Source organism: Trichomonas vaginalis, chromosome V, assembly GCF_026262505.1.
Source record: "Trichomonas vaginalis G3 chromosome V, whole genome shotgun sequence".
Taxonomy (NCBI): domain Eukaryota; phylum Parabasalia; order Trichomonadida; family Trichomonadidae; genus Trichomonas; species Trichomonas vaginalis.
The window spans coordinates 24483361-24507029 of NC_067207.1; the positions used below are offsets into that span (position 1 = coordinate 24483361).

At 29.2% G+C, this 23669-nt stretch overlaps 5 protein-coding genes and 1 pseudogene across 6 annotated transcripts, besides 3 other annotated features; 4 read left to right on the forward strand and 2 right to left on the reverse strand.

The window, feature by feature from the left end:
- The first annotated feature begins 6367 nt into the window (after positions 1–6367).
- Positions 6368–7291: a mobile genetic element.
- A 218-nt stretch (positions 7292–7509) lies between these two features.
- Positions 7510–8346, reverse strand: TVAGG3_0395350 (Spt20 family; the record flags this gene model as incomplete). Its single annotated transcript, XM_001303028.1, has 1 exon — positions 7510–8346. The coding sequence occupies one exon, from the start codon at positions 8344–8346 to the stop codon at positions 7510–7512; it is 837 nt and encodes a 278-aa protein (XP_001303029.1).
- An 847-nt stretch (positions 8347–9193) lies between these two features.
- Positions 9194–11349, reverse strand: TVAGG3_0395360 (uncharacterized protein; the record flags this gene model as incomplete). Its single annotated transcript, XM_051232457.1, has 1 exon — positions 9429–11126. One exon carries the CDS (start codon positions 11124–11126, stop codon positions 9429–9431), a length of 1698 nt encoding a protein of 565 aa, XP_051102187.1.
- Positions 11350–12716: 1367 nt separating this feature from the next.
- Positions 12717–14271, forward strand: TVAGG3_0395370 (uncharacterized protein; the record flags this gene model as incomplete). Its single annotated transcript, XM_001303030.1, has 1 exon — positions 12836–14188. One exon carries the CDS (start codon positions 12836–12838, stop codon positions 14186–14188), a length of 1353 nt encoding a protein of 450 aa, XP_001303031.1.
- A 3065-nt stretch (positions 14272–17336) lies between these two features.
- Positions 17337–17374: a mobile genetic element.
- Positions 17375–17885: 511 nt separating this feature from the next.
- Positions 17886–23669: part of a mobile genetic element that runs on past the window's edge.
- Positions 17957–19069, forward strand: TVAGG3_0395400 (annotated as a pseudogene). The gene has a single exon. A coding segment is annotated over exon 1 (1113 nt).
- On the forward strand, positions 19147–22617 carry TVAGG3_0395410 (DNA/RNA polymerases family; the record flags this gene model as incomplete). The annotated part of the gene is made up of 1 exon (XM_051232458.1): positions 19147–22617. One exon carries the CDS (start codon positions 19147–19149, stop codon positions 22615–22617), a length of 3471 nt encoding a protein of 1156 aa, XP_051102188.1.
- TVAGG3_0395420 (uncharacterized protein) lies at positions 22695–23303 on the forward strand (the record flags this gene model as incomplete). Its single annotated transcript, XM_051232459.1, has 1 exon — positions 22695–23303. A coding segment is annotated over one exon (609 nt), but the record flags the coding sequence as incomplete, so codon positions are not given.

The following is a 23669-nucleotide window of genomic DNA, read 5'->3' on the forward strand; positions in this document are numbered from 1 at the left end:
ATATCTGATTTAAGATTATTTTCATAAATTGCATAAAACTGGATTTCGCATTCACCAATATTAATTTCGTTAGTAATTGGAATATAATATTTAATTACTTGAGCTGTTTCATTAGGAAGACTAATATGAACAAGATTTCTGATTGTGTTATTGATAAATACTAATATTGCTATTTCCATCAACATCTGAACAATTAGTATTAAGTTGATGTTCTCCAGACGCAAGGTTATTAGGAATAGGAATGATGATGTTAAAAGGCAAAATGATATTACTATTGATTTTAACTTGACTAGTGCAACTAATGCCTTCAACAATTCCTGTAACATTTACAATATCGACTAGGTCAATATCTGAAACCAAAATTACACTATCATTTTTGTGACAATATCTTTCTTTGTCTGTATGAAATTCCCTTAGAATCGGAAAGGTTCTACAGAATTTGAATAGCTCAGAATTTACTTATATGGATTTATTATCTGATTGGGCCCAAACATAAAAATATTAGAGAGCATCGTTTTATATTCTTTTGGAATTATAGACTAATTATTATCACCTTTTTCTATTATGGCGGAAAGGAAAATTTTGAAATGGCGGATGAATTTCATGTGAAACATCATATTGAAAACGATTTGAAACAATGTTTGATTTCGGGTATTTGCTATTACTGAAATATGCATAAATTGTGTGATTCCCAATAGCTAAATTATTTGGAATTGTGATCGAATAATGATATTGATATTGATTCTTTATATTAAATTCCCTTGGTTCATATGAGTCAATCCATCATTATAATTCATATGAGTGTGCATAAAGAGTATCTCTATTAACAATAGGATTAATAATGCAAACGCGATATTGAACAATTTGACCAAGATTTTGGTAAATATTTCCACCCTGTGAATTTCCAGCATTGTTTGAATCAAAAACAGATTATGTTCACTGAGTTTTATAATCTGTGCGTTGTGATTTTTAAATAAAACTTCGTGAACATGAAAATTTCCAATTTGACTATCTAGTTTTGTATTTGATGTGTGGTCTTTAGGATTAAATCCGTCGAAAAATTGTTTCCAATCATCACTTGTAGAAGATTTTATTCATTGGTCAAGCAATTTAAAATTGAAGAAAAACCGAAAACAAAATTGAATACAATCATCGTAACTGAAATGTTCAAGGATTTGGAATTATACAACAATACAACACAATTAGTTACGGTTATAAACAAAGAATTTTCAAAAAGTTCGAAATTGAAAACCCGTGATAAATGTCTGTTTTCAACAATTTTGTTATATATATTTCATTACACATTATTTGGACCATTAAAAATGTTACTCTTAAATGATATTTGTAAAGTTCACAATATATCAGAAAAGAGATATGATTGGCAGTTATTGAAGTATCTTTCGACACTACCTTATTTCAAAGATTTGCTATTTGTTATTCATTTCTTGAATTGCCATAAAAAATAATCATATCTTGGGAGATTTAACGTAATGAATTGATTTTCTAGGATATTTCGGATACTTTTCCTGATTTTAGATGATTTTTGATAATAATTTTGGAAAAATTGAATAAAGGTGAAATATATGAATAAATGCTTATTTAAAGATAAATTCCAAAATTAGTATTTATGTATTTTGTCTTTAGCTTATCAAGATTTCGGTTCTTTTGTTTTATCATTTTGAATTCATAATGTTATTCTTATCAGTTATATAATTTCTCTTCAATGTATCTTTCAATTTCTTATTTATTTAATATACTTCGTTATTTAGTCTCTTGAAGTAGGAGATTTCAAAAAATAATAATAATTTCATGAAATTTCAAACAAAAGTTTTAATTTAATACAAAAAACAATATATTATTAATCCTCTGCTTCAAATTGTCAATCAAAAATTTCATTGAACAAGAAACATGTCGAAGAATCTTCTGAACTATCATCATCAATTAAATATATTACTAAATCTGGTGCACTCAAAACTGGAATTATGTTATAAAACTGAGTCATGAAGATAAATTTCTGTTCTGAGAAAACAACCATGTCATATAAGGTATGCAATATCTGTTCTGCTAAGTTGAAAGGTATATTCATGGACTTATACAATCCAATAATTGCTCTGTAATCATTTGTGGAATTAGATGATATATCTGTGAAATATAATGAAAACTTAGATATCTTTGACCAGATCTATGTTTTCTTAATTAAAGGCAGATTTAAAATCATAATAAATCTGACATGGATCAAAATTGACCTTAATGAACTTTGATTTCTCGAATATTGATTTATTCGGTTCCTTTTCATTCTGGTCACGTTCTTTAGGAATTTGTTCAAATTTATCTTTGTAATCCATGAAGAATACAATTAATATTTCGATATCTTCTATTTATGGCTGCAAAGCCTGTGTATATGTATGGCAAATACATGTTTTATTTCTGAAAGCAGATCTAGTAATATAAAGCAACCATATCAATGTCTTCTTCGTTTCGTAAAAGAGTATATATGTAGATCTTCTGATATGTATTTTTCAAATTTTATAATGATTTTTTCTTGATTAGAATATAGATCATATTCATCAACTGCATGAAACTGAATTTCACATTCACCAATATTAATTTCGCTTGTAATTGGAATATAATATTCAACTTTTTGGGCTGTTTTATTATGAAGACTAATGTTAACAAGATTTCCGATTGTGTGATTGAGATCGTGATAAATACTAATATTGCTATTTCCATCAATATCTAAAACATTAAGAACGAATTTAATAAAATTATCCCTGTTAATATAAACAGGTAATGATGGTCCTTCGATAATTTTAATTTCTGGCTTGTTATACTCGTAATTGAATTCTGTATTGTCTGAAACACAACAACCATGATTATCACAACATACTATGGAAATACGATGTTTTCCTTGTGAAAGATTATCTGGAATAGAAATATCGATACTGAATGGACTATCTGCTGATATTGGCATATAATTGTCTGAATTTCCGTCAATACTATAGGTAAAACTAAAATCGACATCACCATCGAAATCTGAAACAGTACCTGAAACTGGAATTATGTTATCTATATTGTGAAAAAATGTTCGATTACTTAGATTTGAAACTGTTAGAACTGGACTATTGTATTCGTAATTAAATGTTTTATTACCTGAAACACATTTATTAGTATTGTCACAGCATTTAATGATAAGTTGATGTTCTCCAGACGAAAGATTATTAGGAATAGGAATGCTGAGTTCAAAAGGATAATTAGAATTGCTCTTGATATTAACTTGACTAGTGTAATTTATGCCTTCAACAATTGTTCCTGTAACTGTGATATTGTCAATTATGTCAAAATCTGAAACGCTTCCTGAAACCAAAATTACACTATCATTTTTGTGTACATATCTGTCTTTGTCTGTATGAAATTCCCTTAGAATCGGAAAGTTTCTATAGAATTTGAATAGCTCAGATTTTACTTTTATGGATTTATTATCTGATTGGGCCCAGACTTCCAATATATAATTGCCTTCATTAGATATTGTTTGTGGAAAAGAACAGTTTCCAGAAAAACTAAATGTGTGATTTGAATTCCATGTTATTATGCTATGAAAGTTAGCAAGTTCATTTCCAATACTACATCTGAGATTTAAATCTGATGGACAAATTCCCCTTCCATTAATTTGGATACCGCTATCTATAGTTTTGTTGAAATGATTTTGTTTGAGTTTTTCTAAAGTCATAGTTAAAGGTATTTCATAATAAAATGCTATTGAAACTGTATTTGATTTCAGATTATCTGTATATAATATGTTGCAGGTAATTAGATGCTCCCCGTTTGATAAATTGGGAGGAATGCCAATGGGAAATGAAACTTTATTAGTAAGTTTTGTTTCTATATTGGATGTATAATTCATATTATCAATTCTAATTTTAAGTTGATATTGTCCTTTAATGTCTTGATCAAATTCAAGAGTGATAGTGATATTTATATCTTCCCCAAATATTTATTTATTTTTATCAATTGAAATACCTTTCAAATAAATTAATTGGTAATCTGCATAGCAATGCGCTGTAACAAAATGTGCAATGTCAATATGTTTTGGATTTGTAACGTCGTTATTTATAATTACATTGCCAACATTTTTTGTTGTGAAATATCTATTGTCTAGGGATGCGTTAAACACGCCATTTGACCGGGCGTACATTTTTTTTGTTCGCCCAAAAATTTCGCCATTTGAGAAATTCAAAAATTAAAAATCAAATCTTAATCTTGATTTTTTTATTTTCGTGATTTTTTTGAAACTTACATAAGCGATGAAATACTTTTTTTTAAGTAATCGTTTATTATATATAAATATATCTTAATAAATTTAATTCCTTAAGGTAGAGCGTGTTCAAATTTAAAATCTCATACAATATTTTCTTAATGGCGTATTTTTCTGAGGTCGCCCAAATAAAGGCGAATTCAAAATTGAGAACTCCAAGGCGTATGGCGAGTATTCAAAAAGTACGCCACTTACAAAATATTGAATGTGGATTATCAATTTTTTGGCGTGTTCAATTTCAAATTTTGATATTTATGTTTATTTTATTCAGTATAATGCTAAGAATTAAAATATAAAATTCATAGAATTTTTTCTTTGAAAATATTTTACATTTTTATTAGACCACTCCTAGACTAGTCATCAGGTTCTCCTCAGATCATCCTCAGACTACTCCTTATCAGATTACTCATCATCCTCAGACTACTCCTTAGACCCCTCCTCATCAGACTACTCCTCAGATCTTCCTCATAAGACTCCTCCTCAGATCTTCCTCCTGAGACTACTCTTCAGACTACTCCTTAGAGTCCTCCTCATCAGACTAGTCCTCAGACTACTCCTGAAACTACTCCTCAGATTATCCTCAAACTACTCCTCAGATTATCCTCAAACTACTCCTCAGTCTAATCCTCAGACTCCTCCTCAGATTATCCTCAAACTACTCATCGGTCTAATCCTCAGACTCCTCCTCAGATTATGCTCAGATTATCCTCAAACTCCTCAGATTATCCTCAGATTATCACTTTACATATATATATCGATAACTAAATAATTACTTATTATACTTTCTTTATTTTTTTTTAATTTTAAAATAATATTAATATATCTTTCTACGTTTAATGATGAAAAGAGAAAGAGGAGTAAAAAGAGGAAAGAGAAAAGAAAGAGAGAGAAAAAAAAGAGAAAGAAAGAAAGAAAAAGGACGGTGATAATTTTGTATTGTTTTGTTATTCGGCCGAATGGCGGGTACGAAGTAGCCGCCATTCGGCCCCAAAAATGGCGTATTATTCTATTTTTAAACGGTCATGGCGTAAAACCGTCGCATCCCTATCTATTGTCATATTTTTGAACGAAACAAGAAAAAATGCCAATAGATGATGATTGAGTATCTGCATAAAAAAGTGAATAACCTTCATTACTGGCGAAAACACTATCTCGTATAATTACAATTTTTATTGAATAAATAACTCCATTAAACTTGTCTGTTTCAGATTTTGAGCATTTGTTTGAAATAATATTACAATGAGAAATATTTGTTCGGTAATCAAAATGACGTAAGCAATTATTATGAGTAGCTGTGTTGTTTGCAAAATTTGAATATAAAACTCTAGCATCTATAGTATAATCTCCTCCAATATTATAAACAGAATTATCAGAGTTCGTAAATGAATAAGAAATGTTTACATTTTGAATAATATTGTCGCCATAATGTTGTAGTATTGGTCCGGTATCACCTTGACTTTCAGTGATTGTCGATTCATTTAAGTAGTTTTTATATATTTTATCGCGAAGTGTAGAAATGTATGAATGTGGGTATTTTGCAACGCCTCTAGAATTAATACTGCAGACACGATACTGAACGCACTGACCGGTTTGTTGGCGAATATTTCCGCCCCAGACATTACCATCAGAAATGGAATTTGAATCAAAAACGCAATTAGAGATTAAAGTTACATAATCATTATTTTGTTCGTCGTAGATATTGATAATTTGACTAGTATGGCCTGTAAAAAATACATCATGAACGTGAATTATTTTTGCATTTGTTCGAAGAACTTGATTCGATGTATGTTCGTATGGAGACTGTCCGCTGAAGTATGATTCCCAAATATCATTTGGAGAGCTAAGTACTAAATGGTAAAATATCAACTGTATAATTTTAAGGGTAAAATTTGAAAGCCTCAGAAAATTGAGAGAATTTGGATTAAGAAAATTTAAAAACAATTTTTAAATTTGCTTGTGGATGTAATGAATCTATCACCAAAATCAGCATAATATAGTAATCTAAAGCACCATTTCAAAATTCAAGTTTGCAAAACAATTTTTTACAATAATAACAAAGGTGACTAAACTCCTTTCGCCGATCCGATTTGCTCCATATTTAAAATATAGCTTGCATATGTAGAAGAAAAGCTAATTTTGAAGTACGCCCGAAATCCACCAACAGGATTTCGAGCTACTAAAAAGGTACTTTTAAATGTGATTTTTTTTTATAAAAAATTAAATTTATTTTAAGATCAGACTAAAAACTAATTTTATGGAAAATCTATATCGACAAATTTATTACTTATTGGGTATATAGATTTTTTGATTATGGCGATTATGTCTGATATGCTTCCAATAAGCCAAAACACATTTCATACTGATTTCTATAAAAGGTATCTTTATTATAGAAGTGTAAGCTATATCTGTTTGTTTTTTTATTATAACAAATTCAAAATTCTCTTATAAGGACTAGATGAAATCTGTATTATTAAATCATTAGCTAAATGAAGGTTCAAATAGAAAGTAAATATCAATTTATATGATACTGAAACCAAATAGTTCTTTTAATAAAAGATAACACGCTGAAAATTATTGAGTATTTGCAAATCTCAAAAATCTATTGGTGAATTTGGCTCAACTTTTAAAATTATAACATCCATATCAAATCATAAAAGCAGACAAAAATTAAAGCCAAACCTATCGGCCAATTTTTTTTTGATATTTTGATTTTTGAGGTATACTTTTAAAAGTGGATTTAAAGCACTTATGAAAAAACATTAACTTCTGTCGTTATGATTATTGATTTAGACAATAATGATTTTAATCTTTGATTATCAAAACACTAAAGTCATCTTTTTAACATTTGCTTGGTAGCATTAACTCAAGTCTAAAGTACTATTTTATGTGGCACTCTTAGAATTTTTGTATTCATTGTACACGCTGAAATAGTACCATTAAAGTTATGGCGGACTTTCAAAAAATAGTTTGGTCACCTTTATAATAACTGGAATTACATTCTACCTCTTCAAAAGCATTTCATCCTTGACATATTTTGTACGCATGACCAAGTGTTAATAGAAATTTCTATTCTATACTTAATGTCTTAAAAAAAATGAAATCAATAAGATCTGTTTTCATTTTGATATTCAAAAAAGATTATTAAGAATAATTTCATGATAGTATTTAGTATAGAGAACAACAAAATCATATTTCATTTACAAAAAAGAAATATTCGTGTTAATATTAATAGTAATATTATCATTTTTAAGCGGAAACGCTTCGGATTTAATATTCAAAATGCGAACATTAGTTCCAGCAAGTTTGAAAGGTTTTTCAGGAGGATGAAATCTGTAATCTTCAAATCTAAGAGGAATCCACATCTTTTCTCTCCAGTCTAGAATACTATTATATCTAGAAACATCAGGAGATGGATCAGTACATATATTTTTATTAGTTAAATCGATAAAAATTTTTTCACTTGTGAGATAATCGGTATTTTTGAAATCAGATCTAATAAAGTCTGAAGATATGCTTAGTTCTGCAAAAAAATACTGCTCTGGTGTATTTCTGAAGTCAATAATAGAAGTAATGATTTTTCCGTTAATAAATTCTAATTTGAAATTCGAAAGTAAAGTATAAAACATCTTACCTATTTTACACTTCTCCAAATCTTGTAAAATTGGACAAATGTGTTGTTTATATTCGAATTCTATGCGTTTATCTGTTTTATCTTCAATAGAAAAGTATTCCGGCCAAAATTTAATTATAATTGATGCTCTTTCTTGATATGTATCGAAGTTTGGTGTGAGAATATTGAAGGATTTAAAATCGTTGTCTGGCAATGACTCCAAGAAAAATGTTAATCTGTCAATATATGGCTGAACATCTAGATTTTTATAGCTTCCGTTGTCTAGATTTTGTCTAACAATTTCGAATGATGATTTAAAAACTTTTTCGTAAATGTCAGTAGACATCATCTGCTCAGCTTTAGATTCGTTAGTTTTATGGCTGGCATTTCCATTCATAAATCCAACCCTCTGCCAAGAACTCATCAAAACTTGACACTTTTTTCCCCACAAAGTGAAATTGATTGTTAACTCATCATATTACAAGTATTCAAGCATGATCCATTATAATATGATGGCTTATTCTGGTTGAAAAGACTAAAATATGAGGAAGGGAAATCAGAGAGTAAAATATCAATAATATTGCATTTAAATCTTCTAAATTTGGATAATATCTCAGAACATCAAATCAACTTATTCTCCACAGTATATGCAACATATTCTCTTGTAGAAGTCCTTATGCAAACTGTCTGTATGAATATATCTCCACCTTGTTGGCCTTTCAGGAATTATATATATATAATCCAAATCTCGTTTCCCATAAACGCTAGATTTTTTACCTTAAGATATATTTCCCAGCACTTTTCTCGATCTTTGTTTAATTATAAGATCAAACTTATTTGAGATATTTAATATGAAAAAAACTTTTGTTTGAGTATTATATCAGTATATATTGCATTGTAACAGAATTTCTCCAATTGAGCTTAATTCTTACTGCAATTTTTTTTTATTTTGAATGTCATTCCTGCTAGTGTTATGCAATAAAAAGCATTCGGAATGGAATATGATGTACAAGACACATGTTTGAAGAAATTATTGAGAAATTAGATCACCCCCATATTGACAAATTGTTAGTAAAATTAATTTTTATGCTAATTAATATACATTTTTGTCGTTATAATTTCGCAAAATGAGGCAGTCTCGTGTCAAAATTTAAATTTTTAGATAAAATATAAGAAAATTATAAGATATTTCATTTGATTCAAACTCTAAAACGTACAGACGAATTTTTATTTTCTCTGCATAGTATGCTTTATATTTGTCCATACTATCTGCCATTTTAACCACATCGAAAAATTAATAACAGATTTGAAGTGTCAGTACCTTTAACTTATTTCATATTAGGTTTAAATTGAATGGCCAAATAGGATTGAATAATAGACCATTGCTCTATATAACTTCAAATAATCTCATATATAAGGCATAACTTTCATATTTTCATTTTATATAAAATGATAAAAAGATTTTTATAGGAAAATAAAAAGGTATTTTAATGTAATAAAGAATAATTAGAATTCATTTGATAAACTATCAGCTAATTTTCTATTATTTTCTTCGATTTCTTTTGGTATTCTGAGGAATTCGACAGGATCCTTTGCGAGGTTACTGAAGCTCTTCAAGTAATTTGCAAAAGATAGACGACAGTTGAATAAACGCTGGAAAACTGTGGAAATGTATTTCTTTTCTTTCAAATTCTCATGAGAAACAGGATTTGGTTTATATATAATGAAGTCATACATTGTATCGAAATAGAAAACAGCATCATTGTATTTAATACCTTTATTCGGATCTGCGTTCGTATTCAAATTAATTAAACAGGTACTCAACACTGTAAATGCATTTTCAAGGCATTCCTTAGTTTCTCCATTCTTAAAAGGACAATCTGGTTGGAATGTGGTAGGAGGATCATTTTCTGCATTGAATTTGAAGTTATTAAGAACATTTTCACGAGATTTCATGAACTTCAGCTCAATTATTGCTACTAAAAGTGGATAGTAGACTGGAATTTCGCTTGCAACAACGTCATTGTGGAATTCCAAGAAATCTGCGATCCAAGAATCGGAATTAAGATCATCCTTTGTAATTAGTTTGCTTCTGAGGGTATTCATGATTTTTCCGATCGATGCATTGATACCTGTTTTGAATAAATCCAGAATATTTTTCCTGATTAAGTTATAATCAGTTTTGAGTTTATTTTTCTCTGAAGGAATAACTTTGTGAATGAAGTTTCTTAAAAGGGAAGCTTGGTATTGGTCCATATCCATCTGTAAGTTGTAAATCGATTCTTCAAGTTGATCTAAGATCCTTTTATCTTCTTTTGATGACTTTTTGATCTCTTCAAAGTTTGTTCCGATCACTTCTACCGGATACTTAACGATGTAGAGGTTTTTATGATCTGGTTTCTTAATTTGTTGGTCAAAGAGGATCGAATAGTCTGTCTGTGATATTAGGTTGATGCAATATTCAGCTGGGAATATATTTCTGAAGCTGGGAAGCTCTGTGTAAGCTTTTCCGATTTCATCTTTTACTGCATCAAAAATTTCTCCAAAATTAACATCAGCAAAGTTGTCAACATCATTGTACTGCGAATGGGCGAATTCTTCTATAAGATTTGGCAAAAAATTATTTACAAAGAATTTTTTCTTATTCTCATCAGTTTCGAGGAGTTTGTAAGCCTTGATGTTATAGTCCGTAAGGTAGGAGAATGATTCTATAAGGCTTTTCGAAATTTTGACTTGTTTGAAATTTTCGTCTGCAACACTAGTAAAAGAACAGATGCTTTGGAATACACTGTAGATAAAAGATGAATTGTTCATCCACATTGATGCAATAAGATCAGGTAAGTTTGGATGATTTAAATTCATCTCCAAAAATTTCAAAGATTTCGCAGATGGTTCGTTGCAAATATTGTATTGGCATAATGCTGGGAATGTCGACCAAATAAATGACTTTCTCTTTAATTCATCGCCTGTATCTGAAAAAATTTCAACGAAATGCTCTTTGAGCTTTTCAAGATCGATTAAGCCTGTATTAAGAAATTGACCTTGAATACTAAAATTGCATTTTGAGGATTTGAGACCTAATTTAGTACAATTCCTGTAATAAGAAAGGAAAAATCCATTAATTGCTTGTTTAACAACAATGTTCGACACTGTAAAATGAAAGCCTTGAATTACGCGATCTATTGGTTTTATTAACTCTGTCATTGACGGGAAAAATGCGAAATTGTTGGAAATATTATTCTTTTCAAAATTGATAAAATTGTTAAAAATCAAAAATAATAATCAGTTAAGAGCAACATTTAAAACCTGCTAATTAAAATTTTGGTGAGATAAAAATTTATAAATTTTCCAAAGAATATTCACCTTTCTGACACTTTTTAGGGGTGATTATCTTACTAAATATCATATCTATAAGGGTTAGTTTCACCAAACAAGGCTCCAGAAAGGACTTTATCGCTTCAAAAACAAATAATTTTATCAAATAAAATAAGATACTGTGAAATCTTTATAATTGAAACAAAATGTGCTTATGACGAGACATATATCATATGACCTCTTGAGTTAAAAACAATATTTTCATATATTTCATCAAACTCTTTTTGAAATAATAAAATATTGAATGCTTTGACTGAAAAATCATCAGTAGTTTTCATAAAAATCCCATCAATATGATCTACTACATCGAAGTACCCTTTATATCTAAGTATTCTTAGAATTAGAGGATCAAAATTAAATTGGCTCAAAATGGAATTATTCTCTATTAAATCTTTGAAGATCTTCTCTAACTTTCGTTTATGTTTGAAATGAAAGTCAGTCTCAAGGAGTGGGATATATTTTGGGCTTATTTTGATATCAATTTGACTTATGTTAAATTCAGGAGGTATTGGGACGTTAAAATATTTGTGAGCAACATATATATTCCTTGCTAATGAGATATCATGAAATCCATGTATTTTCAAAGAATTTGAAATTATTGATTCTGCTACTTTCTTATAAAGTTCATTATGAGTAAGAAAGTATAAAGAATACATTTCTAAGTATCCTGCTGCAGTGTCCGAGTAAGAAGACTGAGTTTCAAAGATATTTGTTTTGCATTTTTTGTTTTTGAGATTTATCAGTTGACATTTATATATATTTCCTTTTGATATGTATAATATCTGCTGTGCAATATCTATTGCCAAATTATAAAAATATCTCTTACCTGTTAATAAATAAGAAGAAAGAAAAGGAGCAAGATATCTTTCTATTAACGTTCTTGTTTTCATCCACGATAACTCCTGCGAATTATAGAATGATTTCAAAAATAATTGAATTTTTTCTGTTGATGTTGTATTTAGTAGAATAATCAAAGGTAATGATTCAATAAATTTTGGCATTTCTTCGATAATAGCATTCTTATTGAGCATTTGTTGAAAATCTGTAATCTTTATTAAAATCGTATTGTTAATTGTTGTAAATAATGGATAAATCAGTAGCTTTGATCGAACGGAATTTAAGTCATGGGAAAATGGTAGTGAGTTCTGATAAAAATTATAATATGGAAAGGGTTGTTTTAAAAATAGGAAGAAATTGATATAGAAGTAGAAAGAAATGAGTATAACTATAAGATGTACTGCACATTTTTTGATATTCTTTCTGCTTAATCTAAAAAGGTGATACAAATTCGATCAGATTCAACCTAAAAAATGATAAAATTTATTGATTTTGTGGTTGATTTTAGATGTCCAATAACAAGGTTTCATGATCATTTATTAATTTTAATCAGATGTGATAAAATTTTGATCAAAGTTTTCAAATAATCTATTTGAGACATTTGTTTCCTATCAAAAATGTTATCCTAATAAGATTAATGCTATTTACTACTTCCTTTTATGTTATTATTTTTTCAATGATTAGACGTTTATTATCTCAAAATGGATGATTACTTCGAATATTCAACAGATGTCTTTATAAATTCAATTAAAATATTAAACAAAGGAATTATAGGTCAGGATGTTTTGATTAAAATCGGTGATACACAGCCAATTGTTTTTGGAGTAATCAATTCCAAAGTTCAAGGAAGAGCTACAATAGATTTTTCTCAAGGATACCATGTTAACATCAATACATACAGAAAAACCGTTCCTAACAAAATTTTACTTTACATATATATAAAATCCGAAGATACTGTTTTTGTTGGAGGAGTAAATATCGCTCCTTTAGTTCAAGATTCAATTTCAAGACGTGGTACATCAGCTATTGCTAAGGAATCTCTAAAATTGAAAAATGAGATTGAAAAAGATGGAGCATTAGTCGTTTTTAAAGTAAGAGTTGAAGTAAAGAATATACCCCCAGTACATGCAAAGAAAGATCAGACTGACAGAGCTGTTCCAATGCGTGCTACTGACTTTTTCAGGACAAATCAACAATATCGAAAAATGGCTGCCGATTTACAAGCACAAGTTCAATACTTACAAGCGAAAGTTAATAAACTATCGAATCATCAATATCAAGCACCTCCAGAGGCTGAAAGACCACAATCACAACAAAATAATCAGAATTTCAATGCAACAACATCATCACAAAATTCACAGACACCTGAAATTAGATCATTTAGAAGGACTAGACCACCCGTTGATATGGAATTTAATGAACAGCCAAGATCCAACAAAAGACCAAGATTATTCTCCACCGTATCAAGTGAAATGCATGATGATTCAGCTATCTCAGCTATCAGAGGTGGAGATAGTGAACCAGATACTGATGATGTTATAGGAAGCGGTGATTCCGATGCAATGTTGGAATCTGATGAATCTCCAATTATTGGAAGCGACGACGAAATAAGTGAAGATTCAATTGGTGCTTCAAGTTCAAGTATTGGTTCTGATACAAAACCTAAAAAGAAGAAGAAAGAAGATAAATCTTTAATTTCAGACCTAGATATTGATAATATTGATAGTATTTCATCTGATTCAGATAATAAGAAGACCAAGAAGTCAAAGGCATCTAAGTCATCAAAAGCTTCCAAGAAATCACAAAATTCAGATATTGATATTGAATCAGATTCATTTGATTCACCAAGTGATGAAAAGATCTCATCATCAAAGAAGAAAGTAGCAAGTCCTCCTCATAGCGATTTTGATTCTCCAATTGATTCAATTGATAGTTCAGATCATGAAATGAAAGAAAAGAAATCAGATAGTAAGAAGGAAAAAGCTAAAGAAAAATCGGATGCCTTTTCAAGCACAAGTAATTCATCATCATTTGATGCAGTTGATATTGTATAAATTGATTTCCAATTTACGTTAGTATTTTATAGTTTGTTATATTGTTTTTGTTTATCAGTAAACTTAATTATATTCATATTGTTAATACCGCTCCTCAACAAGCTTTGTTTTTTTTGATCACTCCTAAATATTTTTTCTGGACTTAAATACCTGGTGATCAATTAACCAATTCAGCCAAAAGCTTAAAAAGTTTGAAATTTTAACTACAGAAGTCTCAATTACCGTTAAACAATCGAACATTCTTAGAAAATCTTTATCAGATGAATATATTTCAATGAACCCTTATGGACCAACATATTAACACTAGATATTATGACTAAACTCATGAAATGAAGTCTATCTATAGAGTCTGAAATGTGACATTAATTTTGGAACTAAAATGAGTCAAATCTCTATAGTTCAAATGTACACAAGCAATCAGAATGAAGCAAAACAATACATTAAGAAATCACTAGAAAGTTCTGATGGGAAATCACTCGGATTTCGCAAATTATTTGAACTTATTTTTATCTTTTACAGAAATCATTCAATACCGAATGCTTCGCTGTTTTAAACGAGATTACCACAACAGATAAAATATTTAGCTATTTAGATTCAGTTAAATTTCCTCAATTTTATTCAGAATTTTTCGATTTTCCACCATATGATCTCCTTTACATAGTTTCTATCATTTTCCAGCAAAGCCAGAATGTTCAACCATCAACATACTTATACACTCTCTTTAATTTCTACTTAACTTTCTATGAATCATTATTAAAATGCGTAAACTCACAAGATATCATACTCAACGACGAGTTTAACATCGAATCAAGGAAGAAAACGTTTGATAGTGCATGTTCAACAATTTTATCAAAACTTTCCATAATTGCAAGCTCTATTTCAGCAATCTACCTCGGAAAAACAGATAAAATGCTATTCTCAAAGTTTGTCGATAACTTGCTTACTACCAAATCCTACCTTTTCCATGATTCTAATTTTTCATGCATAATTGGAAGGATGTTACTCAGTTTGAACAAATACCATCAAGCTCATGAGATATTTAGCTACATAAGTGACATCAAAATTCTTTCATCTAATCAACCTTATATAGATTTCTTTAGAATGAATTTCCAGTCAGCAGCAAATGGATTTGAACAATCAAAAAATCCAATGAATAAGATGAATCAAGTTGTTGCATACATTTATTCCGGAAATATTAAACAAGCTGTTCAATTATTTAATGAAAAGGTGAAAGAGTTCCCAGCTCTTAGACTTTTCAACAGTGTTAGAGACTTATCCCTATTTTTGCATGATTTATGTAGCGAAACTGAAGTTATCAAGGAAATCCAAATTTCCAATTATCCTCTCCTTGATGAGAATTAGCCAAATCATACGACTAAACTGTTTGTTATTTTCTATTATATTTACAACTGTTTGTAATTTCAATTTGATAATTTCTATTACATAACTCTTCCTTTTTGCAATTTTTTAATGATTTTAACATCAGTAGATATCACTTAAAACAACTTAACCTTGCCGTTATTTTTTTTTTACTATTCAAAAAAATGTCGAATAGAATTGTCGGCAATTACTATCACTTACAAAAACAAATTGGTTCAGGTAGCTTTGCGACATTGTATGAAGGAGAAGATATAAGAGATGGTACAAAAATAGCTATAAAATTAGAGCCATTAAATTCAAGTTATCCCCAATTAAATTTTGAGTCTAAATTATATACATTATTTTCGGGCTCCTTCCAAGTTCCAAGAATGCATCTTTTTACTAAAGAAAGTCGTGAAAATGCAATGGTAATTGATTTATTAGGTCCAAGTCTTGAAGATTTATTCAATTTATGCGGCCAACAACTTACTATTAAGACAGTATTAATGCTTACAGATCAAATGATTAATGCTGTTCAATTCATTCATGAAAAAAGTTTTATTCATAACGATATTAAACCTGATAATTTCCTTATGGGACTTGGATCCAACAAAAATCAAGTTTACATAATTGATTTCGGTCTATCGAAGAAATATCGTGATCCAACTTCACATAAACATTTACCTTACGAAGAAGGACGTTCCTTAACAGGTACTCCTCGATATGCCTCAATAAATGCATTAAACGGAATACGGCAATCACGTCGCGATGATATGGAATCATTAGGATACGTTTGGCTTTACTTATTACGTGGATCTTTACCATGGATGGGAATTAATGCAAGAAATACAGATCAAAAGTACTCCATGATCATGGAAGCTAAAGCAGGTATATCTCCAGAAGACCTTTGCGCAGGATATCCTAAAGAATTCGTTGAATACTTCAAAGATGTAAGAAATCTTAAATACGACGAAGAACCACATTATGCAAAATACAGACAACTATTCAGAGATGCATTTATTCGTTACGGATACAAGTTTGATTACAATTATGATTGGCTTGATTCTCGTGGCCGTCTTATCATGCAGAAAACACCAAGAAAGTTCCCAATATTTGTTCGTGACCCACCCTCACCAAAGAAATCAGAAAATCATGGCCCTGTTCCCACAAAACTCCAAATGTACAAAAAGATTTCGGAAGAAGCAAAGAGATATGAAGAGATACCAACATATGTATCTGAGGATGAAGAGAAGGGAAGCGAAACACCAACTTTAATGTCCAGTGACTCAGATGCGCCAGAAACATATGAAGCAGTCGTATCAGATTCAAAGAACAAGACATTTGATGGATCAAGTGACAGTGAAACATCATCCGATAACATTGTTAAAGTTATTCCGGCTAATTTCTCAGGATCTACTGATGAATGGAAGAAAGAACCGAAATATACACCAAGAAGACAACCATTTAAGATGCCTAAGGTTGATCAAACAATTCCAAGATGGATGTTTACTAACTAATTTAACTTTTTTTTAAATTGTGTTTTTTTTTGTAAAAATTCTTGTTTGAATAAAGAGATTTTATATTTCAACGAACTTATACATATTCATTCTTTGATTACGAATACTTTTTCCGAGTGGATGAGAATTCTACGAAGCACGTTTTGTTTGACATATCTGGTTTAAAAAAAATTGTGAGATAATTTTCAATTTTCAATTTTGGAAACGTGCAGATATTGAGACAATTTATCCATAAATGATCTGAAATATAAACTCATCAGAATAGCTATTCTTGTTGTAAACAGAAATTCATCAAAAGTGACACCTCAGAAAAGCTAAAATATTGAATTTTTGGAACTTTTGATAGAGCACGTTTTTAAATATTAATTAAAGTAAATGTATATTTTGTAAAGATTCTTTTTAATAAAAAAATAAAATTTTGAAGAAGAACACAAAATCTTCTGAAAAATAATATCACATAAACTCATATTATTTTCTAATATATAACTATTTTATATAAAAATCAAATTCAATGATCTTAAAAGCGAAGGATAGTAGTATATATGACGGGTTGTGTGACTTTTTTTGTAAACGTAAGAATTCATACAATATAGAACGATTTTGTATCATTTTTTAACATATGAAGTAAAAAATGTATGATTCTTACGGTTTTTATTCTTACGTTTTTGAATAAATCAAGATTTAAAAAATTTTCAAAATTGTAAGACATTTACACTCAACCCATAATGAAATAAAAGATAAAAAAAATTAATTTTAAAAGAAGCTATATATAGATGATGTCAGATATTCCGCGATTAATTAAACATTGTTGAATAACTGAATGGAATCAAACTTCTTACGAAAAATTAAAACTTAGTTATGTTTATTATTTTATTTTTTTATTTTGTATGAAATGAGTGTCAAGACTAACGACGTTAAAAAATTAGGATTCACAAACAGGGAAATAAAGGATATATTAGAGGAGGCGGGTTATGAGGTTGATAAATATTATTTAAGAAATTGTCAAAAATTCGCGGAGTTTTTAAATGAGTTTGATTATGATGGAAAAATGAATAAAGATGATGTTATAAATTTCTTATATCCCGCATCTAAAGAAGAAAAACCTAAAGAACCTGATGTTTTCCCTGAATATTATGAAGAACGAATTAAAGATGATGAATATGATGAAATTGAAAGACTGGAAAAAATAAGAGATGAAATAGATGAAAAAATTAAGGAATTAAGAGAAGTTGAAAAATATAATGAAAATGAAAATGTGAAGTAGGGTTTAATGAATATCCCAGCTTCAGAATCAGAAGTTCAGAAATCTCATGAAGAAAGATATAAAAATTATGTCTCAGAATCAACACAAAATTTATTAGATGGTGAAATAGACGAAACACTTTCAGAAGAAGGTACTAAATTTATTCGTAAACATAAGTTACAATTTATTGATAATGAAGAATACCCTTGTATCTTATTTTCATCACCTTTAGATTCCGAAAAATTCAAAAAAGCTCTTAGAAACGTGACATATGCAACTAATACGATTAAGAAAGAAGATCATGATATTTACACAAATTATTATTTAAATAAATGCACGGGTGTTGATAAAGTGTTTGATTTATTAGATAAAATATCAAAAGAAACCATTGGAACATATAAAATTTTATGTGATTGCGGTTTCATTGTTGAAGATACCAATAATGTTTCATATGAAAGAACAGCACCGAAGGAAGACGAAGTTGAAAGGTCCATACCATTCGTTATTAAGAACATAAAAGATATGAAAACGTATAAGCATTATATTTATTCATTTATTTCAGAAAAAATGGAAGCAACCCATAAAACATCTTCTCATCATTTTATAGCTATTCATACATTCCTTTTCAAAGTTGTGAAATTAAATAAGACAGGAATTAGATTTAATGTATCAGGGTACGCATTCTTGAGTAAATTAAAATGTATTCGTCACGTCGCAGATGATAAAAATTTATGTGCTCTTAATTCATTTTATGGGTTTTAACCCTGGACTCTCTGAGTCTCGGACTTTAAAAAATAAACTTTATTTTTATTTATTTTTTAATTTTTATTCTTACATAAATGAACAAAAACGGAACAGCTAAAATGAATGATAATCAAATTAGAGCAGAAGGTAGAAGGTTATTTAAACGCTTCTATAACATTCCTGATGGTGTTAATCCTAAAACTCGTAGAAGCTATTTAAATGAAGCAATAGATGCATATGAAGGTTTTGACATTTCATCAGAAAGTGAGAGGTTAGCAAGAATGTTAAACGTTAATATTGATTTTTATTATTGTGACCCTCAACCAGAAGACGTAGACATTATCAAGGTAGACTTTCCATTAGTGGAATCAATAATGATAGATCCAGAATTTGAAACAGTAAATATTTTATTAACACAGAGTCCATGTGGAAAACTTCACGCTGACAGAATAACAGACGTTGAAGCACTCACCGGCTATAAAGTTTGTCCATATTGTAAAGAAGAAGTTTATTCTATCCGTGATGATCCAGAAAGGAAAAACCAAAGAAGATTTTTAAAACATTGTGAGAAATGTAAAGAAAATAATGGAAGATTAATTCAAGACGTTCAGTTGCAAAAGACACAGCAACCATATGCACCACATATTACGAAACAGAAGATATATCAATGGCTATTAGCACATAATTTGCAGGAATATTATAAACCAACAAGATATTATATTACTTTTGACTTCGAAACATTAGAGACTAAAGAAGAACTTCAACTTTCTGAATGTGCAACTTTGAACGCTTACTTAAAACCATTTATGGTATCATCAACTGTCAAAATAAAGCCGCAATGCAGTGGGGTCGTAGACCGTGATAAAACATTTACGAGGAATTTTTGCTTAACATCAAGTGATTCGTTCATCTCTGATTGGATTGAATTTTTATTTTCAACCTGTTCATTAGTTGCTAAATCAAATATTGAACAATATGAAGAATTAATGAATACATTAAATGAAAAACAGAAGGAAGCAATGAAAGAGCTTTTAGATGAAGAATTTAATAAAGTGAATATCATTGGTTTTAATTCGGGAAAGTTTGATTTAAATTTAATTCTTCGTGATTTAAACACTGCAAAATGGAAAATAAAATCAATGCTGGGTTCATCTTCACAATTTAAGCAAATCATTGTAAAGAAAACAAACGTTCCATATGAATTGAGATTTATTGACATCAGAAATTATATAGCGGGTGGGACATTAGACCAATTCACTCAAGATTTCGGAAACAATAAATCACGTGTTAAATCCTTTTTCCCTTATCAATTCATCACGTGGGAAAATTACGAAGAAGAATTATATAAAAAGGAACCATTCACTCAAGATTCATTTTATTCAGCATTAACTCAAGAAACTATATCAGATAGTGATTATCAAATATATCTCAATGATGCTAAAAATTTTAAGAATAGATTAGAATATTTTATTCATTATTGCAATAAAGATGTTGAAATTATGATTGACCCAATCGATAAAATTATTGAAGAAACATTTGTTTATAAAATTGATATGCTTCATAATCTTTCTTTATCATCGAATGCTTCAATGATTCGTTACGCGTTAGCATATAAGAACTTCAATCCTAACGAAACATATCCAGAAGAAGAAAATGTGGAATCAAGTTTTGAATTAACGAAAAAGTATTGGAAATATAAAATTGAATCATATAAGAAACAAGATGAAAAGGCGAAAAGAGATACTAAAAACAATGTTTCAATGGATGATTTTCAATACTATCACGATTTAATCCTTTCATCTAAATGCAAAATGTGTGGTAAAGCGTTTACATATGCTAATAAACCAACATTGGATAGAATAGATAATGAAAAACCACATACTAAAGAAAATTGTCAGTTAATGTGTTGTTATTGCAATGTCGTAAAATCAAATAAAGATGAAGATGTTCAACGTTTAAGAATCAATTTAAGAAATTATGCATTAAAAAATAATTTACCAATGACTTTAGATTCAGTTGAAGCTTATCACATTCTCCGTAATGGAATTACTGGTGGTCTATCAAATGTTCAACATCGTGTTAATCTTAAAGGAATCACGCACATTAATAAACTTTCATATAATCCAGAAACTAAAACTGTATCAAATGAGGACACCACCAACATTATGACTCATTTCGTTGGAGTTGACTTTAATTCATTATATCCTTCATCATTTTCATCTAATCCTCATGATTTCATTCAATATACTGACCATAAAATGTATATGCCGGGAAGATTGAATGGTGTTATCATTTGTGATACAGCAACAAAGAAAGCAAAAGCATTGGGAATAATTAGAAAGAAAAATACTTTATTCGTGGCTGAAGTAAAGGGTCACATTGATGAAAAATACATTAATGATTACATAAACTTTTTACCGATAATAAGAAACTTAGATATTATCACAGATGAAAAAACAATTGGCAGTTTTATGTATAATTACATGAAATCAAACAATCTACCAGTTGACCAGAAACAGAGAAAATTAACTCAGTTAGCATCAACACACAACCAATATCAACCATTTTCTTCTTATTATCTTTGGTATCTAATCGACAGATTTCATTTTATCATCGATGATATTCAATCAATTTTAACATTTACGAAAAACACTTGTTTTAATGAATTTGCGAACAAATTTATGAACGAAAGACAAAAGGCTGAATTAGAAGGAAATAAAGGAAAAAGTTTATTTTGCAAGATTTCACTTAATGGATCATATGGTTACGATGCAATGAATACACAAAATTACGCAAAGACTAAAATAATGAATGCACAGAAGTCACGCGTTGCATGTATGTCAAATAAGTTTAAAAACATAAGAGAAATAGGAGAGGATACATATCAAGCGATGCTCAAAGATAGATTTTATAGATGTGAAACATGTTTACAAGAGGCATTCTTCACTTTAGATAATGCTAAATACTGGTATTTGGTTTTCATTTATGATTTTATGTATAAATGTATGGATGTTAATCGTTTTCATTTCATTGAAGGTGATACTGATTCATCTTATTGGGCAATCGCTGGCGACCCAAATCTTCCTAACACTCAAGCATTTCAAGCAATTGTTACTGATAAACAATTTTATGATAAAAACATTTTCAAATTCGCACCATTTGATTTCTTCTGTTTTGATGAGAAATTTAAACCTAAATTAAAGAATAAAGCTGAAGAAAAAGCACATGAGAAAAAATTATTGGGTTTAGCAATTGAGAAACAAGGTGATAACATGGTTGCTTTATGTCCTAAGTGTTATACATCATTCAACGGTTCAATTGATGGGGGTGATTTTAAAAAGATTGCACAAAAAATGAAAGGTGTTAGTTTAAGACAAAATAAGCAATTAACACCTAAAAATTATTTGGATATAATAAATGATAAAGTGATATTTGATGGTCAGAATATTAATTTACAACTTAAAAACGGGTCAATGACTCGCTTAACAATTGGTAAGACTGCATTAACAGGAGCACACACTAAGGCTGTATGTTGTGAAAATGGATGTTGTATGCCATTTATTTAAAATTTTATTTTTAATGAAATGCCACAGAAGAGACAAAGAGGTGGGCACCCTTAAACATTTATTTTATTTTTATATAAATGAATAGCGCAGATTTAAAAAATTTAATTGCTGATTTAGTACTTAATCAAAAATTTCTTAGTTATTATGATTTAAAAGCATATCTCCAAAAATATGATAACAATATAACGGGTGATGATATGGAATATTATTATCCATATTATAAAAATGAAATTTTGAAATATCATGATAGAATAATTTCTGAAATTAAAGACAAAATTAAAAATAATGAATATACAAAGGGAAAAACTAAATCACAACTTAAACAGTTGAAAGATTTCAAAAATAAAGTATTAACAGAAGAAGATATTGATGAATTATATAAATTATATAATCCTGAGCCACAAAACACCCATGTCCTTCAGACCATAAATGATGCACAAGCTTTAATTTATGATTCATTAGTTAAACCATATTCAGCCCGACTTTTAAATGAAGATCAACTTTTGGAATTCATCCTTCAACATAAACTCGAAGCGGGAAAGTATATCAAACCTTTATATACAGCATATTTAAAACAAATGAATAGAATACATCCAGAATTAATGAAGGAAGGAATGAATTCCAAAATCAAAGCAGATAAAATTAAACCACTTGCAACCAAAACCTCCAACGACAGTACCGCCTCCTCCTTCAGTTAATCCTTCATCATTCACTTTATTATATCCATTTCAAACATTAAAGAAACAAAAAGATTTTAAAAAGGATTTCAAAATATTAAATAAACCAATTGACCCAAAAATTCAACCATTAAAGGAAAAATTTAGTCGCCCTTCATTTGCTCCATATCCATATTCATACGAAATTGATCATCTGGAATATTCAAAAGGAAAAGTTACTTATTTATTTGCCATTAACATTAACACTAGATATTTATATTGCATTCCAGTGAAAGGGAAAACAGAACAGGAAACAAGAAAGCTATACAATACTTACTAGATCATGAAGAGTAGATAATATCAGGGGTGATGGTGATAAAGGATTTCAGGCAGCTA